This window comes from Varanus komodoensis, unplaced genomic scaffold (assembly GCF_004798865.1).
Source record: "Varanus komodoensis strain SLA01 unplaced genomic scaffold, ASM479886v1 scaffold1, whole genome shotgun sequence".
NCBI lineage: Eukaryota > Metazoa > Chordata > Lepidosauria > Squamata > Varanidae > Varanus > Varanus komodoensis.
In genome coordinates, this window is record NW_025335268.1 from 98,853,343 (window position 1) to 98,876,760 (window position 23,418).

Sequence of the window (23,418 nt, forward strand, 5' to 3'; positions counted from 1 at the left end):
AGTTCACTGACTTACTGGGGAAACTATATGTCCATCAGTTTATCTTATTAGTTATCTGTTCTCTCAATGTTTGCTACTCTGAGGGGTTTTACTGCTGTGATAATTCAGTTCCTTCAGAATGAATTATATCCCATCTACATTTATGACATCTCACAAGAAAATCAACAAAATAAGAAACTTGCTGTGCTTGATCTTTTCTTTTATCGCTGCTGGGTTGATATTCTTCTGTCTTTGCTGAACACAACATATTTTATGCCTTAGAAAATCAGGTCTTATCTCAGCATTATCCTAATTTTATTACATTGGCTTGGTGCAAATGCCAAATCATGGGCTGAATGTCCTAAATACGTTAGTGCATTCTCCAATATTTACAAACTCTCATTCTTTCTACTTCCTGGGACGTGATAATCATAGGTTGCCATGACACTTAAGATTTGACCATGTTTATATCGGACCAGAACTGGATACCCACTTCAAATAGTTGCTTGTTCTTGTTTAGAAGCAACCTGGTTTGCAGTATTCATATTTTCCCTGATTTGGACATCATAATTAACTGTTATAGTGAGTCAACCAATGATAGGAAAAAAACGGAAGATGCAAGGATAGCATACTAGCATAGCACACATTCTTGAACCATAAGCCATAGCTTGGTTGTGATACTTGAACAAGGCCACTCCCGAATAATTAGAGTTAGAAATATGATAGATCAATGGATGGCTAGCCAAGATTTGGTTCTCTTCTATTTCCTATCCCTGCCATGCAAACATCATTAGTGGTCTTCCAAACGCTTCCTATTATATTTACCAATAATAACTATTTTGTGGACTTCAGTTTTTTATGAAGCGCTAAAAATATGTCCTTAACTTAGATTTTTTAAAATGCAACTATTTAAAGGAATTTCAGGTGGCAAGTGATGCCTTTGAATGAAATGTTGCTTTTTTGTGAGAAGTGAGGGGTGCCTGTTAAATTGATGCCTAATGCAACATGTGTGCATCATCTAACATCACAGCATACCTCCTGCTTCTGGAGAATTCTGATTTTTTAATTTTATTTTCTATCATTCCAATAGCCAGAGCTTTCTGAGAAGCTCAGAACAATTTAAAATTTTCATTTATTCCCCCTTCATATTTAACCATATGCAAATGTAATCATTCATTCAGTTAAACTTCATACAATAGACTGAGTAAAATTGTCAAACATGTTACAAAAAAGCATTAGCTGTATTATACCAGTAATTAGATGAATTTTAAAAATTACTTGTTAAAAAGACAGTTCTGTCTGATAGACATGAAACAAAAGCTTTTGCTGAATAAGAACCATAAGCTTGGCATGTAGATCCAAGAAGTGGCAATCCATTGATAGGAAATTTTGGTGGCACTCACAGCATTTTCTTAAATTTTCAAATGTGCCTGTGGAGTCAGACACTTTGATATGCTGTTGTGTTGCCTTAAGTGGGCATTACAATAGCAAAGTGACAATGCTGCTGTTCTACACATTAAAATAAAATAGCAAGCATGATTTGGCTAGCATGTTCCTCCTTATCAGACAGGAAGAAGTGTAAGATACAGACTTCTGCAGAATTAGCGGCATAATATAATTCTATAGTTGCTCAGTTGAACTATGTAGTTTTAATGCTATGAAATTCTTCTGCTCCAGTTAGGTCTGTGACTTTGGCACCTGAACATTTGATCACAGACATTTGATCAGTTTCAGCCACCAAAGACCACTTTCCTGCAGTGAGATCAAGCATTTTATTAAAGTACATTATAAACGATTTCATTCACAGATAATCTGACAAAGTATAATATTCTCTTCAATCTCATCTCTTAGAACTCAATATCATTGCTCTAAGCAATACCAGAAAAGCATTCTGAGCTCTGCTTTGTTTTATCAAAGGAGTAAAAACTACTGAATCACTGTGATAACTGAAAATAGCTTAGATCATAGCAGCTAAGGTCGATTTTCAGACCCTTCTTACACTGAAATCATTGTAATAGGAATACAGTTGGTTCTCATATCCTAAACCTTCTTTGAAATTTCTGTCACTGCTATTTTGGTATGCATCCCAAGAATGTTTTGAGTAGTGGGGAAAACTATTTCTTTAGAAAGTTTTAGTAAAGCTGTAGTCCTGTATTCTGAATGTTTGATTTTCACATTTCTTCTTAACTTGCTTTCATCTCTGGGGAGCAACACATTAAGAATTCAGTAAGCAGAATTTCAGTTGCCTGGCTGCTTCCTCTGCAGTAAAGTTTTCTTCTTTTCTTTAGCTGATGAAATAGAATTTGTCTGCACGCATACACACACTGCCAAGCTTTGAAAGTTCATTTTCATTTCAAAGTATGCATGCTGTTTACACACTTCCAATGAAAGAATTCCTACATCTTAGCTGGGTTTTTCTCTGGAATGACAACTCTCTTCTGTTTCCCATCTTGAATGAATGTGTATGTTTTTACCTGCCTCTCAGATGGAAATGTCTGTTTTGATGAGAATTATTTGAGTATTCTCAGATTATATGTTCAAAAGTGACAGAACATGCTAGTTTGTCTTATGATTTTTGGTCCCACAAAAGGTTCCCCAGGGTGGCTTCAAGATGATAAACCACAAAATATAATAGAAAATGTACTATATATCAATTATTAAGTCAACTATACAAGAGAGGTATAAAAACAACTGAGTTAGTTCAAAAATGCATCTCCATAGCTGGAGTTACAAATAGATTAAAGGTGTGACGAAAGTATTTGTCACTTTTCTTAAAACTCTGGAGGAAAATCAGTCAAACCTCTTTAGGGATGGATTTGGCATCACCGTGGAGAAAGCTTTTTTGTGTGTCCCCACCAAAGATGACAAGTCATAGCTCCTGAAATGTGCAGGTCCATGTGGAAGAAGACGGTCCTTCAGATAACCCACATCAAGCAGAACTTTCTAGTTCATGATCAACCCAAGTTGGTGCAAAAACAAGCAAACAAACCAGTGTAACAGGTTCTGAAGAACAACAGAAATCATTTGGACACTGTACTGCATGGCAGCTGGAGTTTCCAAAGATCTTTGGGCAGTGTCACATAAAACACATTGTCATAGTGCAATCTGTGTGTGAACAGATTGTGAGTGACTGGCCAGAACTGCATGGTCCAGGGAGGGGTGCAGTTGATGCACAAGCCAAAACTGAAAAGGTGGTATCCTGACCACAGCTACCTCCTTGGGCCAGGAGCACTGCAGCCTGCAAGGCATGACCCTAATGAGCATAAGTTGAATTTTCAAGCCTGAATTAGCAGTCTTGTTAGCCAAAAGCAGACCACAGCTACACTGAACACTTCTACCTCCAAGTCTAAATCAGGTCTTCTATTGAACAAAAGCATTTCTGTGTACCGTGAATTAGACCAGCTTATTAGTCTGTATCAAACCAGTTGCTGCACCCAGAAAACAAGTGGTTTCCCTGGTATTATAAGAAAAGCAGAAAACCAGCAAGAAAGCTGGAGGCTCTGTATCAATGACCTCCAAATCTCTGGAGAACCACTCTTGGCATCCTGGACAACATGGTTACCTACTTAGCAGGTAAGGCTGGAGTCTAAAACAAAAAGAAAATTGGGAATTGAGTAAAACTTCTGAATGTTGCAACCCCCCTTCTTTCCTCAATTTTTAAAATAATGTTTTTGTTGAGTTTGAGCTGATGGAAACTAAATGCAAAGCCAATACAAGCTTCCCCAATTTCCATTTCCTGTCAAGCAGCCTAGAAGGATATCATAGTTGATTAGGTGATGGGGAGGGTGGCCAGGCACCCTGGAGAGCCACCAAGAGGCCTTGACAGAAGTTGTGACAGAACAACACTCCAGCTCCCTTTTTGCTTTTTCTGGAAGCTGGAAGCCAGGGGAACACTATGTGCAACCTCCTCTTGTGTTTGCTAGGAGCAAGCTTATCCTAGCAAATTGCATCCTCATGCAACAGCTGGACATGACACAAGTTTATAAAAAGAAAAAGGCATGCTTTGCTTAAGGGCAAACTGCCTGGCAGCCAATTAAATGCAGCCCTGCTCTTTCAAAAACGGGGGGGGGGGGTCAGAATGGTGGTGGGGAAGGACCATGCCTGGACAATGATAGAGTTAATGGCCTGGGCTCATTCAATTAAGCTTTGCCTACCTGACCACGGTGGAGTGCAGCATGTGCTAACCGACCACATTTGGGGAATGGAGCTGGACTCCATCAAGCATGTAAAGAAGACCGTCATCATCCCAGTGTGATCTGCTGCTGCTTTTCTCCCTTTTGGTTCCTTTCTGCATGGGTAGGATATTATTTTCCTTCACTGGCTGGTCATTTTCCACAGCATTAAAAAAAAGGTCCATTCCCAGCAGAGTCCAAGTAATTCTTTGTGTATGAAGCAGGGTGGAGAGGGGACGGATTCTGTTCTTAGTTTTTTTTTCCATTTATGGCACTGCAGCAACTGAAGAGGGCTGTTGCGGTGACAATGATGATGATGACAATGTCAACAGCTTTGGCACTATTTGCTTGTGCTTGCCAAGTGCTGCTTGTGTTTTGAAATGATGAGATAGATGGAGCAATCCTATGTAAGGCTACTCACTGAGCTCTATGGGATTTACTAGTTTTGGTTGCTTTTCCTCCCTCTCAACTCTCCTTTCCCTGTCAATTTGTTTGGAAGAGAAGCTCAGCTAGAAATTTCTTTAAGTTGTTTTTATAAATGGGCTGATGAACTGTTTGTAAATTTGGACCAGCAATTTTCTGGCCTAAACTAATAACTCTCATTGAAAACCATGCTTGCAATCCACTTTGCTTTACTGTATAATGCATCTATGTCACACTGTGAGCATGTGGTTTTAAAAACCTTTTCAGTGGTGCAAATTATTGTCTAGCTAAATTCCTCTAATGTAATGCTTGCTGGGCTGCATTAAAAAAAACTACAATTATATAACTCAACTACAATTGAAAAAAAAAACTACAATTATATAACTCAAATGCACACTCCTAATTGTTCCCTGCCTCAATTTGTCTGCATGTGAAATGGGTCTTTAGCTCTCCTACCCCCTTTGCTTTAATATGTGGGATCTGCCACAAATCACTTTCTCTCTCTTATTCCGGGAAGTTTTCTGGGGCAGGTAGTAAATGGCTTGTGAGGAAAAACGGGTGACCTTAGATCTGCCTCCAATTGCTGAGTTTTCTGCCCCTCACTCCACATTGTCCACAAATCTCCACTGAGTAGAACTATCAGAACACCATTCAGATACACAAGTCTCCATGGAGGGACCAACCTGCAGAGTTAAGGAGTAAAATCTGCCAGAAAAAGGAGGCCATGAAATCCTGAGCCACAGCAGACAGGGGTGGGATTCATTTTGAAAACCTGCAGGCCTTCTAGTCCAGTGGCTGCTGCCACCACCATCCCAAGCCCCTCTGCTAGTTCAAAGGATGCCCATCAAGCAGCAGGGTGGGCAGTATGCCCACAGCATCAGGGAGTGGACTACTCCAGCCCAAAGTCAATCCCTCCCCACTCAGTCTTTGCTAGACTCCAGGCCAATGTCAGCTGCCCAACCGGCAAGCAATCCATTTCTTGCTTGGGATTTTATTTGCAAGCTGGAGGTGCCATTTCATGCGGAGGGTCTGGCATGCACGCATTACCTGCATGCCCTCTGGTTTTCAGCTTGTCTCCACGTTTTCAGGGTTGGAACTGAATGGATGCCTGATTTAGGCCAGCTGATTTCAGGCGGGCTGGCCGTAAAGTTTTCACCCACCTACCCATTCCCTTTGCCTCCTGCAAGCCTTGGAAGTAACCCTGGCATTGGTGATGGCCTATGGGGGCTCACTTTCTATTGGTCAGTGGTTGGCAGGGTCAGGGCTGCTCACTGGGGAATCTTCCGCCTGGAGTCCTGACTGATGCCTGGAAGAACCTTCCCTCTGGGGGAGGTAAAGGAGAGGCTAGGTGGGGTTTTATTATTATAGTCTGCAGCATGGTTTCAAAGGATTTCTCCACATTTTAAAAAGCTGTAGTCAGGGTCTAAGGCTTTTCTAAGGAGATATTTCTGGTTTTCTGTCTCCTTTGCATACCATTTTTACCCTTTTGTTAGGCAGGTTTGTTTGCCTGCCTATGGGTGAAATGGCAGGTAACTACGGACTGGGGGCATCTCACCTCCAACTCTACATCACCTATCTGATGAGCAATCAATAGCTATAAAATTGTATAGGCAAATCATGCAACCATTGGCAAAAGCTAGACACTGCTGGCTAGAGGAAGCCCTACTTTTAGGGACCAGCATATGTGATTTTCTGAATTGTAGCTGAAAGGTTCAGGTGGTATCTCAAAGCTGGCCTGTTGACACACAACTGAACAAAAGAGCAATTTATTCATTCCTCCTCATCCCCAGAACAACACCCCACCCTCCCTCCATCTCTGACATTCCCCCCACCTTTTGAACATCTTTCGACTTTGATATGCAGAGGGACAAGTTGCACCATTGTAATGATAGCGTTGCAGCCTATTAGAAAATGCTCTGTTATGTGCAACCCTTCAATGGACTAATCTATAAAAGGACACCCAAGGAATGCTCAGGCACACCGTACTGGAATGATTTGTTGGCAGCCATTTGTTCTTGAGAACAAACTTCAAAAATTTTCACCCTGTTGTGTAATTTTGGACTACGCACATCAGGTCATGAACCCCATTTGGGCAATGTATCTTTTGCCCCAGCTGCCGCTTTTTGGCTTTTTCCAGAATTATAGTGGTAGTCAAACCACTGGTAAATTTCAGCAGCCAAAAATAAAAAATTCATCAACCATTGCAATTTATTACTGAAACTCAGAAGTAAACCTTTTATTTTATTGCTACTAAAACTCAGGGTTTATATCAGGGGTGCAGCTTGGGGAAGAAATTCAGTGTGTTAGAGGTAGCCTCCAGTCTCCCGAAATTTGTCTTCCCTTGCAATATAGACATTCACTCATCACCCCTGGAGCTGTTTGTAGCTGTTCACTAAGTTGAGCTGAAATCAGTTCCCGGGATGCTTTTTGGATGTAATATGTAACAAATTTCAAGCAAATGTCAATGTACTTATTTTCTTTCATGATACTATATTTCCTGATATTAAGATACATATATATAAAATGATAATGTCTGAATATTCTGAATTTTCCTGTTGTAGTGGTGAATATTAATACATTGGTTGGAAACTGGCATAATACACTGAGTGCCCACAAGTTTTCTTCATAATTTAAAGCAATTTTAGAAAAATTATAAAATTCTGAAAAATTCACTGCATTGGATTGACCATGGAAATGACCCAGTTCTTTAGAGACCAGGAGAAAGAAATATTAACACTGTATAAACATAGCTCTGCCATTATTCAGGGTTGGGAGCGCTTGCAGAAATAGAATTCAAATAGCCCCTGTAGTTGTTTGGTTTCACAAAATGTGAGTTTACACTCCCGCTGAGCTATTTTCCTTAGCTTGGCTAGCTCAGGGATGATAAATAGCAAGTTATCATTGCTATCACAGATTCTGCACATTTGTGTCTTGTAACTTGTGGTTTTCCCTCTCTTGGCACTAGCTGCATTTTTAAAGGAAGGTGGGCAAGGTTTCTCTTCACAGAGCTCTCTTACTCGTGAGAGGCAAAATGGAACTTGGTCATGGGAACCAGAGCCAGACGATATGAAACTTGCCCATGGTGCCTTCCATGCGCTTGTACCTCCAGTGCATGCTCACTCACTCCCACTGCTCCATGTGAGCAACAATCTATTGCCCAGGCAGACAAAACTTGTCAGCTGTAGCTGTTTGTATCACAGAAGGAATCGGAGGATGTGGCCATCAAACTCTCATAATTCTTACCTGAGTGAAAGATGTGTTCGTGCCACATAGGTTCAAAATTCTGATAAAGGAATGGTGAACTACTACTGAAACTCTAAAGTGGCACTTCTGAGGACTCCTACCTGGAAGTGCTTTTACTGACAACACTGGGACTTACTTCTGAGTATGCATCCTTGGGATCATCCTGCAAAGAATGATCCAAAAGAGACTATAATAACATTACCTTGTACTGAGATAAAATCAGTATTGTGTATTACACAGAGTCTTAGGTGTCCCTCATCAAAACGTAGGTTCAGGTTCTGCTCATCTACTTTTTTTCAAATCTTGTAAAATTTATTTTCAGAAAATACAATAAAAAGAAGTATATAGGAAAGAAGGTGCCAAGGGTCATTCCAAAAATTTTGGCATACAGTATTAACATTTAAACACATTTATAATTAAGTGAAAATCTCTATCAACCATCTTCCCATTCAAGCCATTCAATTCTCAATTAGAAATTTGTCCAGCCTATAAAATTAGTTAGAAATTATAACTGCTTTGATTTAGAATGGTAATCACAGACATTTGTAAAAACTATAATTTCTTTAATAATTATTTAAATTGCTCATAATAGGCCTTCCATCTTTCAGTGAATTCTTTAACTGTTCTTCTGTTGATATAATTAACTTTGCCATTGTTACATACTCTGCAAGCTTGTTGTTCCAATCTTTGACAGCTGGACAATCTTCAGCTTTCTACTTGGAAGCAATTATTACTCTTGCCGCTGTTCTCATATATTTGAATAACTATCTTAATCTTTGGGATAGTCTCTGGCACAATACTCAATAACTTATTCTTGGCATTCATTGTAAAATATTTTCTGAATCCCCGCATGTATCTGCTTCCACAATCTTTTAATTCTATCGTATGTCCACCATATTTAGTAAAATGTCCCATCTATCTCTTTACATTTGCAACATTTTTCATTATAGTTCTTATCCATTTTCTGTATATCTTTCAAGGTAATATGCTGTCAAAGTTCTGCTCATCAACTCAGTGAATCCCACCCTTACTATCCTTACATGGACATGATGATAAAATCACATAAAATATATTGTATCTTGTTCTGAGGATAGGGTGCAAAAGAAACTAATGGATTCTCAAGTAACTTTATTTTATAAAAAGGCAAATGTCTCAATAACAGATAGACAGTTTAAATGCATAAGCTTCTCTATATGTTGAAAAATGCTCCCTTCAATATGATGGTTGTTTCAAACTCTCACAACCAGAAAACCAATATGTCAATACACTCGTTCATTTTATCTTGTGTGTACATTTTATAGTTATATAGTGCTTGAGCTAAATAAAGCTGGAATTCTTTTTTCATATTTCACCATGACAATGGTCACAGGCTCGAAAAGATGCTTCCTCTGTACTCAAGAGTTTATGTACAAATACTGAGTTACTTAGTTTTTTTCCTTAGATTATTAAGCTGCCCACCTTCTCACCCAGATCAAGTCATAACACAAGCTGATTCGAAAACTATCTTGAATAGCAATGGTAGTTTGCCAGTATGAAAGCTGTTGCAAGAGACAGTACAAACGCTATACCCTGTTTGTACTGGAGAAGGTTAGTTTGATTTGACAAGACAAGAAACAGCAATTAATGATTTCCACTTTCCTGTTAGGGTAGGCAATAACCAAGGTGTCAGCCCATTCAAAATGTATTCGTCTAGCACTGGTATTTATCTTCCTAATGTGCACTACCCCACCAATTTACTTTTTCTTTATTTTGGTGAATTTTGAATCCTTTACCAACAGTTACAGAACACTGTCTTAAGCTGACAGAACTGTAATCATTGTTTTTAAAAGTTAGAACATTTTAAGATGGCATTGGTTCAGGTTTATTGTTTGAAAACAAAAAATAAAAAATGTGAAGCTTCACATAGCTTAACATAGCCTTGCTTAACCTTGTTTAACATAGCTTAAAATAGACTTGGGGTATATTGATTCTTGCTCATATGTGTTACTTACTTAAGCAATTTGTGTGTTAGTGGTTATATTCTGTTGTGATACATTGTGTGTGTGCAGGGGGAGGTATGTTTTACTGTGAGCTTGAATCTGCAAATTTAGTACCATATAGTATCCCAGGGTTTTTACATGTCTGCCCTCACCAAACCATCTCCTGCTTCTTGCCACAATACATAAAAAAAATGATGGAATGTATGTATGCATGCATGCATGCATGCATGCAACTTACAATGTTTGCACACCACTCCATGGCTAGGCAGAGCAGTGAATTCATACATGAAGACTTAGCACCATGTACAATTGGATCTGATTTAGGCCTTGTGAAAATAACCCTTGTGGCAGGGGCACATGTGTGTTGCCTCTGCTTCCCTTCATACATGCAATTCTGTGCACTGCACATGCTCATTGAAGACAGCACCCAGCTTAGTAGGTGCTCACTGGAAATAGGCATCAGTGGGCGCAACGGTTGTAGTCAGACCTCTCCCTTTTGAAGGTGTAAATACTGAACTCAGTATATATGGTTGCACTTAATACATGTTCATAGTCTGCTCAGACATACCCCTGAACATGTCTGTCAGTCATAATACTTTAGCGCCTGGTTTTTTACTCAAATAAGACCAGAGTGTAAACAAGTTCTAAGTGGGAAGTTTTACAGTAAAAATGGCACCTTTAATGTAATAAAAATACAGCATTTAAAAAAAATCAGTGCTAACAAAAGTGCTTAAATACTAATAGCCCCAGAGTCCTTCACATTTTTACAATGCAATTAATAATAGGGATTAAAAGGGTCCTTATTAAAGAATTGTCTATGGTTATGCATCCTATGGTCATATATTTGAATATTATACTATTTGGTTTAGCCTGCTCTTCTCTAATCCAAACCCTTGGTCATTTCCAATATGCTTTCTAGTGCTTCAAAGTAGGCCACATAATCCGTATATCCTAATCTTTATTTTTACTTCAGTTTCTACCAAAGTTTCTACTCATTCTAATCTTCATCTGAAGGAATGGAGTTGTGTGTGTCCTAGATAGTAATTTAAACTTAGGGAGTTATGCAGATATAAAATTCTCAGGGTCAGCTGAGGGTTCTGCCCAGTTCCAATCCACATGTGCTAACAACAAACAGATGAGTTCAATGTGCACTACTGGAAGCCAGCCAAATCCTACATGCAAGGTAACATGTTAAAATAATAATTCTTTCCCCAGATACCAAGTGTTAGTGGCAGGTGGGGGGGTCACTTGCTGGGAGTCACTGGAAATTGGGGGTTCTCTCTATGGAGATCAAAAAGCAACCACAAACAGCTGAGGAAGATTCTGTCCTAGACGCCCAGGCTTCTCCTTTTTCTTCGACTGACATATGCTGGCTCACCTAAGAGAGATGAGATAAAGAAAGGGTTATTTTATAAGGAAGCAGCATGCTGGGTCACTGCCCAGCCACAAAAGACATACTGCGCTTGTTCACTGAACTACTCATGGTACACCTTACAGGCCACAGGGCTCTCCCACTCCTCCTTCTCAGTCCTCTAGTTGGCTGCAGTGTCCCTTGAGGCTGAACTAGCTTGTCTCCTACTCCTTACTCCAACTGCTAGCCCTTTTCATTCCCCACTGGGTTTTCTGTTTCCTTGCCAGAGCCTGAAAAAGTGCACCTTTCTGGGGGCTGTGAAAATCTAGAGCTTTCCTCCCCAGAGCTGCTACTGTGGGTCCTCAACTGTTCGCAACCATACACAGAATATATACACATTTAATGTCTGGGAACTAACAGAGCAGTTTATGTTTGCAGGTACCAATTTTCCTTCTATTTCTTCCCACCCATTAAATTTGCATACTCTCTGTGGCATTTGTTTCTAAAAGTTTCAGGGAACTACAACTGTAACTGTTCTAAAAGGGGCTGCAAAATGGGGGCAGATTTAATATCTCCCCTTGTTGGAGCAGCTGGACTGTTGGGAAAGGGTTGAAAAGGTGGAGGATGCTGCCAGGTGTCTGATCACACCTGAAAACTCAGAGTAGTATATCACTGTGGAGGAAAGATAGTCTCCCCTAATTCTTGGTGCCCTTAATCCTTTGGCTTCCTCCGCCCGCGCGCGCGCATGCGCGCGCACACACACACACACACACACACACACAGAGCGACTGTTTTAGAACTGTGTGCAAATTAGCTAACCGACAACTCCATCTGGTCAATATTCATATCAGATAAGAGAGCACTTCTGCATAATAGAAGAAATTATGGCTCTGATCATATCTTTCTAAGGCCCACGCATGCTGAGGAAACTAGGTGCAGTCCATCCAAAGTGCCTGTTTCAGCCTCAAAGGAACAGCAGTCACTGGCAAAATCATGAAAAGCAAGCAGTACAGATTTTTTGCTGCTCTTACCAAGCAGCTCTGTAGCAACACATGATGAAATTGGTCTCCCAGGTTCAATTGATGTGACAACCCATTGTGGGCAAGAACCACGCTTCAACAAGCTTTCCCTGGGTGACTTGTTCCTGAAAAATAAGCCACCCCAGAGAAAACACTCTGGGTTCAGACAACAAGAATATGAACCCTGCTTGGCTGGACATCATGGGCTAAGGTGCTGTGCAGGTCAGTAACTGTATTTTCTCTAATGTCACAGAAAATCCAAATGTTTAACTGTCACTTTAACAGTCTGATCACCATTTCCAACTGGAAGTATTGCACATGAACATACTTATGATGTCTACAGGCAACATCAGGATGGCTCCGTAGGCACTGTTCATGAATCACCACTAAAAAAGCAGACAGAGATCTGCAAAATGTTTGCACGTGCTTATTTGCATGCATAGATGCAATTGTGGAAATAACTAGATATAATATGAACAGACTAGTGACCCTGTGATACTTGCTCAGCAGCTGACCAGGTGCTTATTGTTGACCGGCAACTTCAAGGCTCCTGTTCACCTTCTCTTCTTTTGGGTCTTTATCTTTTCAGAGGATTGGGCTGGACAGCCTTCCTGAAAAGGATGTCCTCTAATAGAGGACTGTTCCCTATCCACCCGAGCCCCTACCCCTGTTGCTCAATTCCAGGAAATGGAATCGACAATATTCTCCTTTCATGGCAGAAGTACTAGATCTTTGTTCTGACACACTGATGGGTCTCTGAAGGAGAGAATGACATCCACAAGGATGGTCATACAGAAGCCATGGAGATTGGAACCATAATGACAGTTGACTCCTCATGCTTGGGACTATGCCCTGGAGATGGTAGAAGTTATAAAGGACTCCACTTTAATTTAGAAAAAAGTATAGGTACCTTTCTCACCCTTTTCACCCCTTGGTCCTCTTGGGCCTTGGCGGCCTGGGGGGCCCATTGGTCCAGTATCACCTGGAAAAGTGGAGAGAATTCAAAATTTCCCATAATTATCTGGCTGTAATTTGAAAACATTTGAGCACAAAGCAGGTCTCTTTTCAGAAGAGACCATCTTTCAGCAAGCAAGGAAAAAAAAAGGCAAGTGGTCAGGCAAAAAGGCATTTTGCTTCTTTGGCTTCCCTTTGTGCAGGTGCAGGCATGAAGGGTGAAGAAATCTGGTGCGAAGGTTTAACCTCCCACCCCCCACCTCATCATGTTGAAGAGCAAAAGAAAAAGAGTCAGCATCACCTGCGTGCTACACATTAAATGTAGTGACACAAGACACAAGAGGGAAGCAATCGGGATGTTTGGGAGTACGCCACCCAAACACCCCAGTGGAGAATAAGCATGCTCAGTAGCCACGGAATGGCGAGGTCAGTTGGAAAAGAAAAACAGAATATGGAGAAGGGGCACGTGATGTGGAGTGTCCTGGAGGAGGATGTGGCTGACCGGCTTGCAGCATTAACAGGTGGACTCCTTTTGAGAGGTGAAGTTACACTGCAACATTTGGGTCTCCTTTCAGTGGGAGCAAAAAAACCAGACAGAAGATAGGCAGTCTATTATTGTAGGTATTATATCTTGGAATGCCATCTGACCCATCCTTGGATTTTTTTTGTGTGAAAAGAAGCAAATATGGAAGAAGCATAAGGAATGTGCAGGAGTGTTTCGACTGGAAGACAATGTCATCTAGCCCTGCTAGTGGTTGCATAATGAAAGCTCCATATAGAAACATCCCTGAACTCTTGAGCTTTGGCATGTGCAGTAACCACAATTCTTACCTTTGGGTCCTGGGAATCCCATCTCTCCTTTCTGTCCAGGTGGTCCTGGAATAGTTCCATAAGCTGCAGAAAACAAATTACATCATGTAATTGCAACAGCTGCTTCTTTTTCTTATTTGCAAGTACAAGTAGCAATGTGGCTGCAAATGAGCGTTCTAAAGGCAGACTGATGGCCTTAATTAAGCACTCTGTACTTTCACCCTTTCTTCATGGATTCATGATGCCCTGTCAAGGCAAGACATAATGAAAAGATATCTGAAGGAATGTGTCTCCTTCTTTTAAAGGGGCAGTAGACCGGTTCTTCAGAAGGCCACAGTGGTGCCTTGGGCTCTGTGTCCCATGCCCCCCACCTCCAGAAAGTGGCAGCTTCCATTTTACTCCTGCAAGCATGCCAGTGCAAGGATGTGACTTTACTGCACAGATTAAAATCAGGATTAGCCAACAGTGGTTGCTGTTATAATGAATCGGGAATGTGCACACAGTTTCAAGGCATGGGATGGCACCAGAAGGAGAAAGAAAGAGAAATGTCAGTTGGGCGTTGCATGCCTGAAATGCACATGGGTCTCTAAAGGGGGCCCTGAGTCCAAGGTCTAAAATTACCTAGCTGTACCACTGCAAAGCCTCCTTCTCCCATCCACAGCCAAACTATTCTCTGCCCAACAAAGAAAGAGGTATGCGGTGAGTCAATGAGCTTCAGGATCAGCTACTTACTTCTGAAGAAATCCATGAGGTCTGCAGTGACATTGCCATAGGCTGCAAACACCCTGCTGATGCCTGGGATGCCAGGAGGCCCTGGGGGCCCTGGAGGTCCTTGCACAGCATATGCTAACATGTCCTGAAGGAGCCCTCGACCTGGGAAGTTTAAATACAAAAGGCATTCACAAAAGAACTAGAAGACGTCTACCCCCAACCCACCTGAATTGCACATTCTATCCTGGTGGTTTAAATTACCTGCTGTACATAGAGAAATGTCATTGCATAAAGACTTGGTGTAAAGAAGCATCTTTTTTCTGTGTGGTTGTGGCATTTCCCTATACTGTTTGTTTAAAGAATGATTAAAGCTCTATGGAATCTAGAAAAAGACTCAGCACAAAGCTGATACTCTCTGTGCTTGCTAATTAGGTACTTAATCTAGGACATGAGTCTGATGTAATGTTTGGCACATGTGGGGTGTCTTTTTGAAGTCATCCCACTGAGTGCCTAATTTATGTCAGACCTATGGCTGCCACATACATTTTGCAGTAATAACTCGATCCAAGAATCTAGGCTCCTGCTTCTGGGATTGTCTCCAGAAAGGTAGATAACCCATTCCAACGGAATGTTTTGGATGCATGCACTTGTTCAATCATTTCAAAATAGCTTGCTAATGAATGTCAAGTGTTACTTTAGAATTGGCCCTGGGAACTACATTGAATATATGAAGTTCTCGCAAAACCTGTGCAGCACTCTGCCAGGAAAGCTCAAACATGAAGGGGAATGGAACCCTTCCCCGTCCGCTTTGCTCTATATACCATACCATATCTAGTTTGGGCAGGATCCAGCTCTAACAATTTTCATACAGTGACTGATCACTCTGTTCCCCTTCTCCAGCGGCAAATGCTGCATTTCACTGAGTTCTAAAATCTGCTTCTTGTCTCCTATATAATGCCCAGGAAATTAAAAGCAACTGCTGGAGCTCATGCATTTATGAGCCATTGGTCCTGGATTTAATTTCCAGTGGCACTTAAATTTTCACTGTTACATGTTCTCTAATACAGACAGATCATTTTCACAGCGAGCCTGTTACAGCGCCTCTACAAACAATCATCTGGTGTGTGGTGGCCACAGGCAAGTGCTTTTGTACAGCCAGCTGATCCTGGGAATCTGCTATGCTTAAAAGGTTAGGATTGTATGTGGGCGTGCTAGAAAACAAATCCTAGGCATGGTTGTGAGCATACATATCTAGTGCCAGAAACCCAATATACACAAGATGTTTGAACACTTTCCTCATCATTTCCATATACATCAGTGGTTGCATGAATTGGTCCTATGTAAACATGAAGATTTACACTGTATTGTTTTACTGTGTCATCATTTTCGGAAACAATTTTTTTCCAGTTGTAGGACCCACATCTTTTAAATTAATTTGTATGCCCTCAAGATTGTTCAGGCTAATTAGACAGCAAGATGATTACACACCTGAGTCCCCAAAATAAGGCTGTGTGTGTGTGTGTGCTCTTTGTTGTTGTTAGTCGTGAAGTCATGTCCAACCCATCGCGACCCCATGGACAACATTCCCTCTGGCCTTCCTGTCCTCCACCATCCCCCGGAGTCCACCCAAGCTCACACCAACTGCTTCAGTGACTCCGCCTCATTCTCTACCATCCCCTTCTTCTTTTGCCCTCTCTTGTTCCCAGCATTAGGCTCTTCTCCAGGGCTCTTTACTACTTTAGTAACTGGCCAAAGTCTAAGCCTTTCCAAAGCATTTTATACACTATTTAATGAAAAGGTTAAGATAATGGTGGGTGATTTAAAAAATAGGCAATAGGGTTGGATCCAAATCTAGGCACATTCAACTCAGCTGATTGAAAGTAGTCATGCCTGCTTTCTTCTATCCACAACATTCTGTGCATCCACATGACAATGGTACACATATGGTTCAGGGGCCCTACTGAGTGGGGTGATTGTGGTGTAGAGGGATGGGCAATCCCTGAAAACCATGGGGAGGCATCTTCCATGAACGGGGCTTTCCATCCACAGAAGACATTTTGGATCCAATCCAGTAGCATAGCAGTAGGTTTTTCATATTTGTTTATTTTGTTTTAATTACAGCTATTTGCCCAAAGTACCTTAGATAGGTTTGGAGAATATAAAAATATACTTACTCTGTATATTCTCTGATACTCTGGCTGCTAGCTCATTGTAATTCAGTGAGCCAGCATATGAACCACTGTAGGATCCTCCTGTACCCACTGATCTTATCTGTGATCCATCTGCTCCAAGCGATCCGCCAAAAGATCCATCTGCTCCAAGCGATCCCCCAAAAGATCCATCTGCTCCAAGTGATCCGCCAAAAGATCCATCTGCTCCAAGCGATCCGCCAAAAGATCCATCTGCTCCATGTGACCCACCATATTCTCCATTGCTTCCCAATGAACTGCTGTATGATCTTCTTGAGGCTAGTGATGAATCATAGGATAGGGCAGAACTCACGGAACTGCCACGTGATCCATCTGAATTTAGGGATTCTCCATAAGATGTACCCATGAAGTTGGCATCTGCTGGGCCAGGTGGTCCTGGAGGCCCAGGAGGTCCTCTGATGATGCCACGCACATCATCACCTACAAAACACAGAACTGAATGTTAATAGAGCACTATAATGGACTCTGATGTTAGATTGCTCTGCAGGGACAAAGGCGGTTGCAAATGGCTACAAGCAGAAACTGAGATCCTGCTGAAAATCAGTAATAACATTCATAGTAGCAGAAGATCAGAACTATACACCTATTAGCGATGGGTTGCTTATGCTGTATAGATCAAGACTTCTACTTGTGTGTTCTGGATTGTAAGAAATACTGTGCAATGAGCCATACACTTGAACATGTTCAGTTCTGTTCCCTGCCTCTTTGCTCCTGCATAGGGAAGGAGAATCTTAAAGAGGGCTACACGTCAGACTCTCAAGGCAACTACTTACAATTAACATGAACCACACAGAAGAAATTCATGAGGGAGAAATATGGAAAATTGCTGGGAAGATTTAAGATGATTTGTATCTAGCATTTAGTACTTATACTTTTTTGTGAGAATTGAGTTTATGTGGAGGAGAGAAACAATAAAAATAAAATAATTCGTTAAATTCACATTTTAAACAATTTGGATTAAGCAAAGTCGGTAAATCACACCTTGGCTCAGACACCTCAGCACAGTCTGAAAGACAACCAGGCCGCATGACAGCTAGAGTCTATTGTGTGTCTTCTGTGATTTTGCTGTTTGTCTTTCATTGTATTTGTTTGCCATTTAAAAGCGTTTTGTTTCAATTATTTAGTGTATGCCACTTTTCAGTTCATTGATGATAAAGTGGCATATAATTTTTTAAGTTTTTTTTTTTACATTCAGAATCACAAACAGCATGGTCTGTAAAGAATAATTTGTTTCTGAAAATTCTTTTCTTTTCTTTTCACTTTCAGAGTAAGACAAGACATCCTGAGGTAGAACCCTGGATGATCCTATGGTTCCCATTAAGGAAGCACAAATTAAAGACAAGGTTTGTTCCATAATCAAAATAAGCCAAAGGAAACCAGACAGAAAGAAATCTGGTGGCTCTACCTTAAAATAAATGATAATAAACACTTCCAATTTCACAAGAGACCGTTCAGTCGAGACTAGCAGCTGTAGTATGTGTTTCTCAGCTGCTACAAAGACCTATGAGATCAGATCTAGGCAAAGAGCCAGGATGAGGCCCAGACTTAAAATTGCAAGATGCACAACAGTAGGTTATAGCAAAAAGAACTGCAGAACTCTGTGTGTGTGTGAGTCTTACTGATAAGGTACTGGATCAAGGCACTCTTGAACTGGTCACTCAAAACATCATTGCTATCATCGAAAATAAGGCCTGTTCCTGAAAAGCCAGGTGGTCCTGGAGGGCCTGGTGGTCCTCGTGGTCCTGGTAGTCCTGAAAGTGATGAGTATCCAATACCTTGGAGAGAACAGAAGAAGAAGAAATGGTTTTAGATAACCATAGAACATCTACCAAGGATAAAGCTTCTTTAGGACTAGGCAACTAGAGTCTTCTTGTTCTCATCCGTTTAACATTTGCCATTCCATTCCCCTGCCCACCCAGTGTTTCCCAAATTCTAACAGCATGATTTGATGCATGTTTACTCAGAAGTGAATTGAACTGTGTTCAGTGGGGATCACTCCTAGTTCTCAGGACTACAGCCTTGGTTTTAAGACTTTACAAGGAATTTCAACAATAGTTTTGTCAGAATGTAACTTATATAGACATATGTCAAAGGTTTTCTTAAAATTATTACATAAAGATTCCTTTTGTACTTTTAAACTTTGATTCTACATTAAGAAAAGAGAAACTTTTACATACCCTTTCCATTAAATACTAGTGTTTTAATCCAGATTTAATCATACCTAATAGCAGACCAGCTGAAATTAATGGGACCTCAATCATGACTAACTTTCCCACTGATGTCAGTGAGTCTATTCTAAATATGACTAAATTGAGGAAAGTCGAAATGAATTTATGCTATTTTATTTGAACAAAGCTCCTAGAGGAAAAAAGAAGTAACGCATTGTTTTAAAATGGTAACTTGAGGTGTCATTGCATACAATGACTACATTTTCTTCAACAACTGTAATTCTAATACTCCTTTGTCTGTCCCAGGACAAAGGTACCAGTGTGATGACAGTGGCTTCTCACTGGGTTTTTATTATGGAAATCCACCAGCAGAGTTTGGAGGGGTGGATTCCCCATTTTGTTGCTTTGTTGATGACAAAAGCATCCAGACCTAAATGACTGTCAGAATCACTGGCTTGCTTTGCAGCTAATTGCATGTGGCTACATTTCCTGAAAAGCTATGAAGGTTCCTGCATCCTTTCCTCAGACACTTATCAGTAATCCAATCAGAGTGTATGGCAAATCTTACTTTGCAGATATCGGGAGAAGTCTTCTGCACTGAGGGAGGAAAGAGAGATGCCGGGAATTCCTGGTGGACCTGGGGGTCCAGGTGGTCCAACAATGCCACTGAATTCTGAGGCTGAAAGAGCAAAGGGGGTGAATAAGCAACTCATACATGATTCTACCATTGCCCTTGTCCACTATCGCCAAGATAAAATCGCCACCAGCTACACCAGTCTTTCCAATATGGTGCTGCCTAGATGCTTTGGGCTTCAAATCCTGTCATCCTCAGCCAGCAGGAATGCTAGAAGATATAGTCCAAAACATTTGGACAAAGCAGTTTGGGCAAAACTGAGCAACACAAATGGCTGAAGGACTTTCTGTCTCACTGTGTTAATAAGGGAGTGAAGATTGACCGAATAGAAGGCTCTCAGGCTTTGGTAAAACATGAAGATCATTCACTTTGCATTCCTGGGGCTGGATCTTTCTCGTGTCCACTGCTACAGCACCCTGGAAATACTACACAGAGGATTGTGCAGCCCTGTTAAATGAAGGAAGCTGTGTTATGGGAGAAGAGGTCCTTGAAAATCAGAACCTTTTCACCTATGGAAAGTAAGATGCTGGATCCAACCCCTGAGTTATATTAGAATTCTTTACAGAACTCATTATAAGGTGGCTCAAAGCAACTGTGAAGAAACTATGATCACTGACAGGACTTTTTCAGCTTATTCACATGCAGCTTGCTCCTCAAATGTCTCCATTTCCAATTTCAGTTAAAATGAGAGCACAGTCACTCAACTGAATCTGTAGCAGTCTTTCTTCTGTAAATGTATTTTAGGATACCTTTTTCACTGAATAAAATGAAAAGTAGAACTATGCATTCCATTTCCAAACTTTATGTATCCCAGAGGTAGAAAATCCAAGTTGGGTGATAATGCACCATTCTTTACTACTAAATATGATAAATCCTGAGGAATGTATCCTACAGTAGCTTGTCAGGACACCTGGCCTCCCATCATGGCTGGATAGGATTACAAGGCTTACCTCGGAGCCAAGTTTCGATATCTCCATAAGATGGTCCAGGCAAACCTGGAGGACCTGGAGGACCCGGAAGCCCAGTGCCAATACCTGAACCTAGAATATTAACAGACATTGAGAAATGAAAGTAGGTAAGAAAATTGGAAAATAAAATGTTTTATAGATGATGATGATGATGAATTTCATTTATATACTGCCTAACAACCAAAGCTACTCTGGGCAGTTAACAACACATCATAAAAAGGAATAAAGTTCAATACAGATACAATGAGAAGAACATAAAATTCACTACCAAATTTCATACAATTTAAAGAAGAAATTAATACATTCAGTAAAGTAGACAACTGCAAACATAATTCCCTCCAAGCCCATTAAAGCCATTAAATGCCTCAGCATACAAGACAGATGTATTCTGGCACTGGAAAGATAACAGTGGGCTTTAGGCCTTAGGTAGGAGTGTCTGCTCCAGAATTGCAGGGAGTGGGGAGAAGGGCCCCTTCCCTGTTGCCACTAACTGAGCCCCCTTGGATACAGCTTTCAGCAAGAGATCTCAGAGGTTGTCTGGATAGATGATGGTTGGGAGAGGCAGTCTGAGAAGCACTGCATCTCCAATTCATGTAAGGCTTTGTAGGTTAAAACCAGCATATAGGCAGCCAATGCAAGTGGCCGAGAACTGTGTTATATATTCCAATGTCTTGGCCGCAGTTTTTAATCAGACTGCTTCATTCTGCAGCAGCTGAACAGATTTGGCTAGCAATCACGGGAAAGTAAGTTATTTATTACCCATAATTCACCCTGACTGAGCTCCCAGTCTCCACAGAAGGCTGGCAAAATGAATGGATGAGTTTACAGATGTTTCAGTCTTACTTAAGTCCTTGAGACAAGTGCATGTGAGGAACAAGGGTGCTTCCAGAAGAGGCTCTGGTTGTGAAATAGCCATGCCTCATTCATGGAATTTGACAGGACTCCAGAAAAATGTTGACTTTAATTTACAACTTTCCTGTATTTTCTCATTGCTTCTTCCCTCTCTTCTTAATCACAGAAAATCTTTTAAGACAGAATAACTGCATATGAAAAAGCACATATGGATCCCTGTAAAAAATAATCCCTTTTTAAAGGAGTGGAAGATGTGACAGCTAACTGTCAAAACTGATAGTTCCTATAAAATGAGGATGCCTTGCGCTTTTCCATTTTCCCAAGCACCTAGAACCATGAGAAATTGGGGAGGCAGCTCATCCTGCCAAAAACCTTTGAAGGTCTTGCTGTAAAAAGGGTGACCAACTTCCCTCCTTTGTTCATGAACAAAGATCACACAAAATAAAGGTCTTGGCAGCCTTGAGCAGAGCTAAGACAAAGTGGGCCATTTCAGACCCACAAAAGTCTGCAAGTATACATTTGTGCAAGTTTAGCTAAATTTTTAAAAATCAAAATTTTGTATACATTTGGGGTGCATATTTTTAAAGGGAGTGATGCACTTGTACCCAGTGTGCCAGGTGGGTATTTTGAAGGAGTTGTCACTAGCTATCAAATTGGATATTGCTCTTCACATTTTATGAACAAAGAAATGGATAAAAGGGAACCCCCCAAAAACCAGCCATGCAGCTTGCAATCTTGGCAGGGTGCACAGAGTCAGTGGCAGCTGCCCCAAAGGCACTTGTCAGGGCTGTCCTCCGTGGAGGTGGCCTGAGTGAGTTTGGTGAAAACGGCAAGCCATTTTTGCTGCTCTTGTCAAGTGGCTGGCTGGGTAATTCTCAGTACCCATGTTGGGATCAGTAGACTGGGTTGTGGTGACACAATCTATTGTGGGGACAATAACCCCTGAAACAAACTATGGGTTGTCAGAATGGCTTGTTGCCCTTAAACAAGCCAGCCTATGAAAAACAACGGTGAGTCACACAACATGACACTCCATCATGGCTCGTCACTCATGGTGGTTAGTTGTACCATGCAAACCCACTCAGTATGTGGTAGTAAATTTTTCTTATAGGATGGTTGCAGATAGGTAGTGCAGAAAGGTCTGTCTGCCCTTCACCATGTGCCATTGGGGAAATACTTTGTGCAGCCTGATAGTAGCAATAGGGCTGCTTATAAAGTAAGCCATTACTTGTCATATAGCTGATAACTCGTCTTGTCAACTCATCATAGTCCAACAACAGAGATAAGTCAGCTCCTCCCAGTCCAGGTGGCCCAGGGGGACCTGGGGGACCCTGAGGTCCAATGAGATATGAACGAACGTCTTCTCCTAAGGGGGAAAATGCAACACAAAGGTTTTACTTTTCTGTTTCTTCCAGACATAAATCAACAGGGTGGCACTATTTCTGATATGGATCCATACAGTTTGAATCGCTCACACACTCAACTCATTCTAAAGCAACTGTAAAATACCTACTATATTTTAACTTCTAGAACCAACCCCCTCCTGATTCTAGGTTCCTGCATGTGTTGGCACCAACTTCAGTAATTCAGATGCCATTTCAGTTACATATAGTAGCTTTTTCCTGTCTCATTTTCTCCTCATATTTATAGTAACATGAAAGAGCAAGCCGCTTCCAAGAAACAGATCTATTGCCATTAATTCTGTGACTTAAATTTACACTGAGGATTGGACATCACAAGAATATGAAACAACACATACCTAATTATAGTAATGTTTCAATTTATTTTAATAATTTCAATACAATATAATTTGCTGTTAAGAACAATATTCTTTTTAAAATGCCAAGCACTCATCAAACTGTTCTCGGACTAGAAGAAGAACAGCACCTGACCAGCAAATTATTTTCTAGTCATGAAACATGACATGGTAAATGGGAGCAAGCAA

General features: G+C 40.9%; 1 protein-coding gene across 1 annotated transcript in view; it reads right to left on the minus strand.

Moving 5' to 3' along the window:
• Positions 1 to 10,777: 10,777 nt before the first annotated feature.
• COL17A1 (collagen type XVII alpha 1 chain) overlaps positions 10,778 to 23,418 on the minus strand; it is a 65,378-nt gene continuing 52,737 nt past the window's right edge. The window contains exons 48-56 of the mRNA XM_044450299.1: positions 22,702 to 22,839; positions 20,604 to 20,693; positions 19,588 to 19,698; positions 18,471 to 18,626; positions 16,816 to 17,271; positions 14,663 to 14,803; positions 13,952 to 14,014; positions 13,077 to 13,148; positions 10,778 to 11,174 (exon numbers count right to left, since the gene is read on the minus strand). Coding sequence (XP_044306234.1) covers positions 11,125 to 11,174; positions 13,077 to 13,148; positions 13,952 to 14,014; positions 14,663 to 14,803; positions 16,816 to 17,271; positions 18,471 to 18,626; positions 19,588 to 19,698; positions 20,604 to 20,693; positions 22,702 to 22,839 — 1,277 coding nt within the window. The 3' untranslated portion in view covers positions 10,778 to 11,124. The remainder of the gene's footprint in view (positions 11,175 to 13,076; positions 13,149 to 13,951; positions 14,015 to 14,662; positions 14,804 to 16,815; positions 17,272 to 18,470; positions 18,627 to 19,587; positions 19,699 to 20,603; positions 20,694 to 22,701; positions 22,840 to 23,418) is intronic.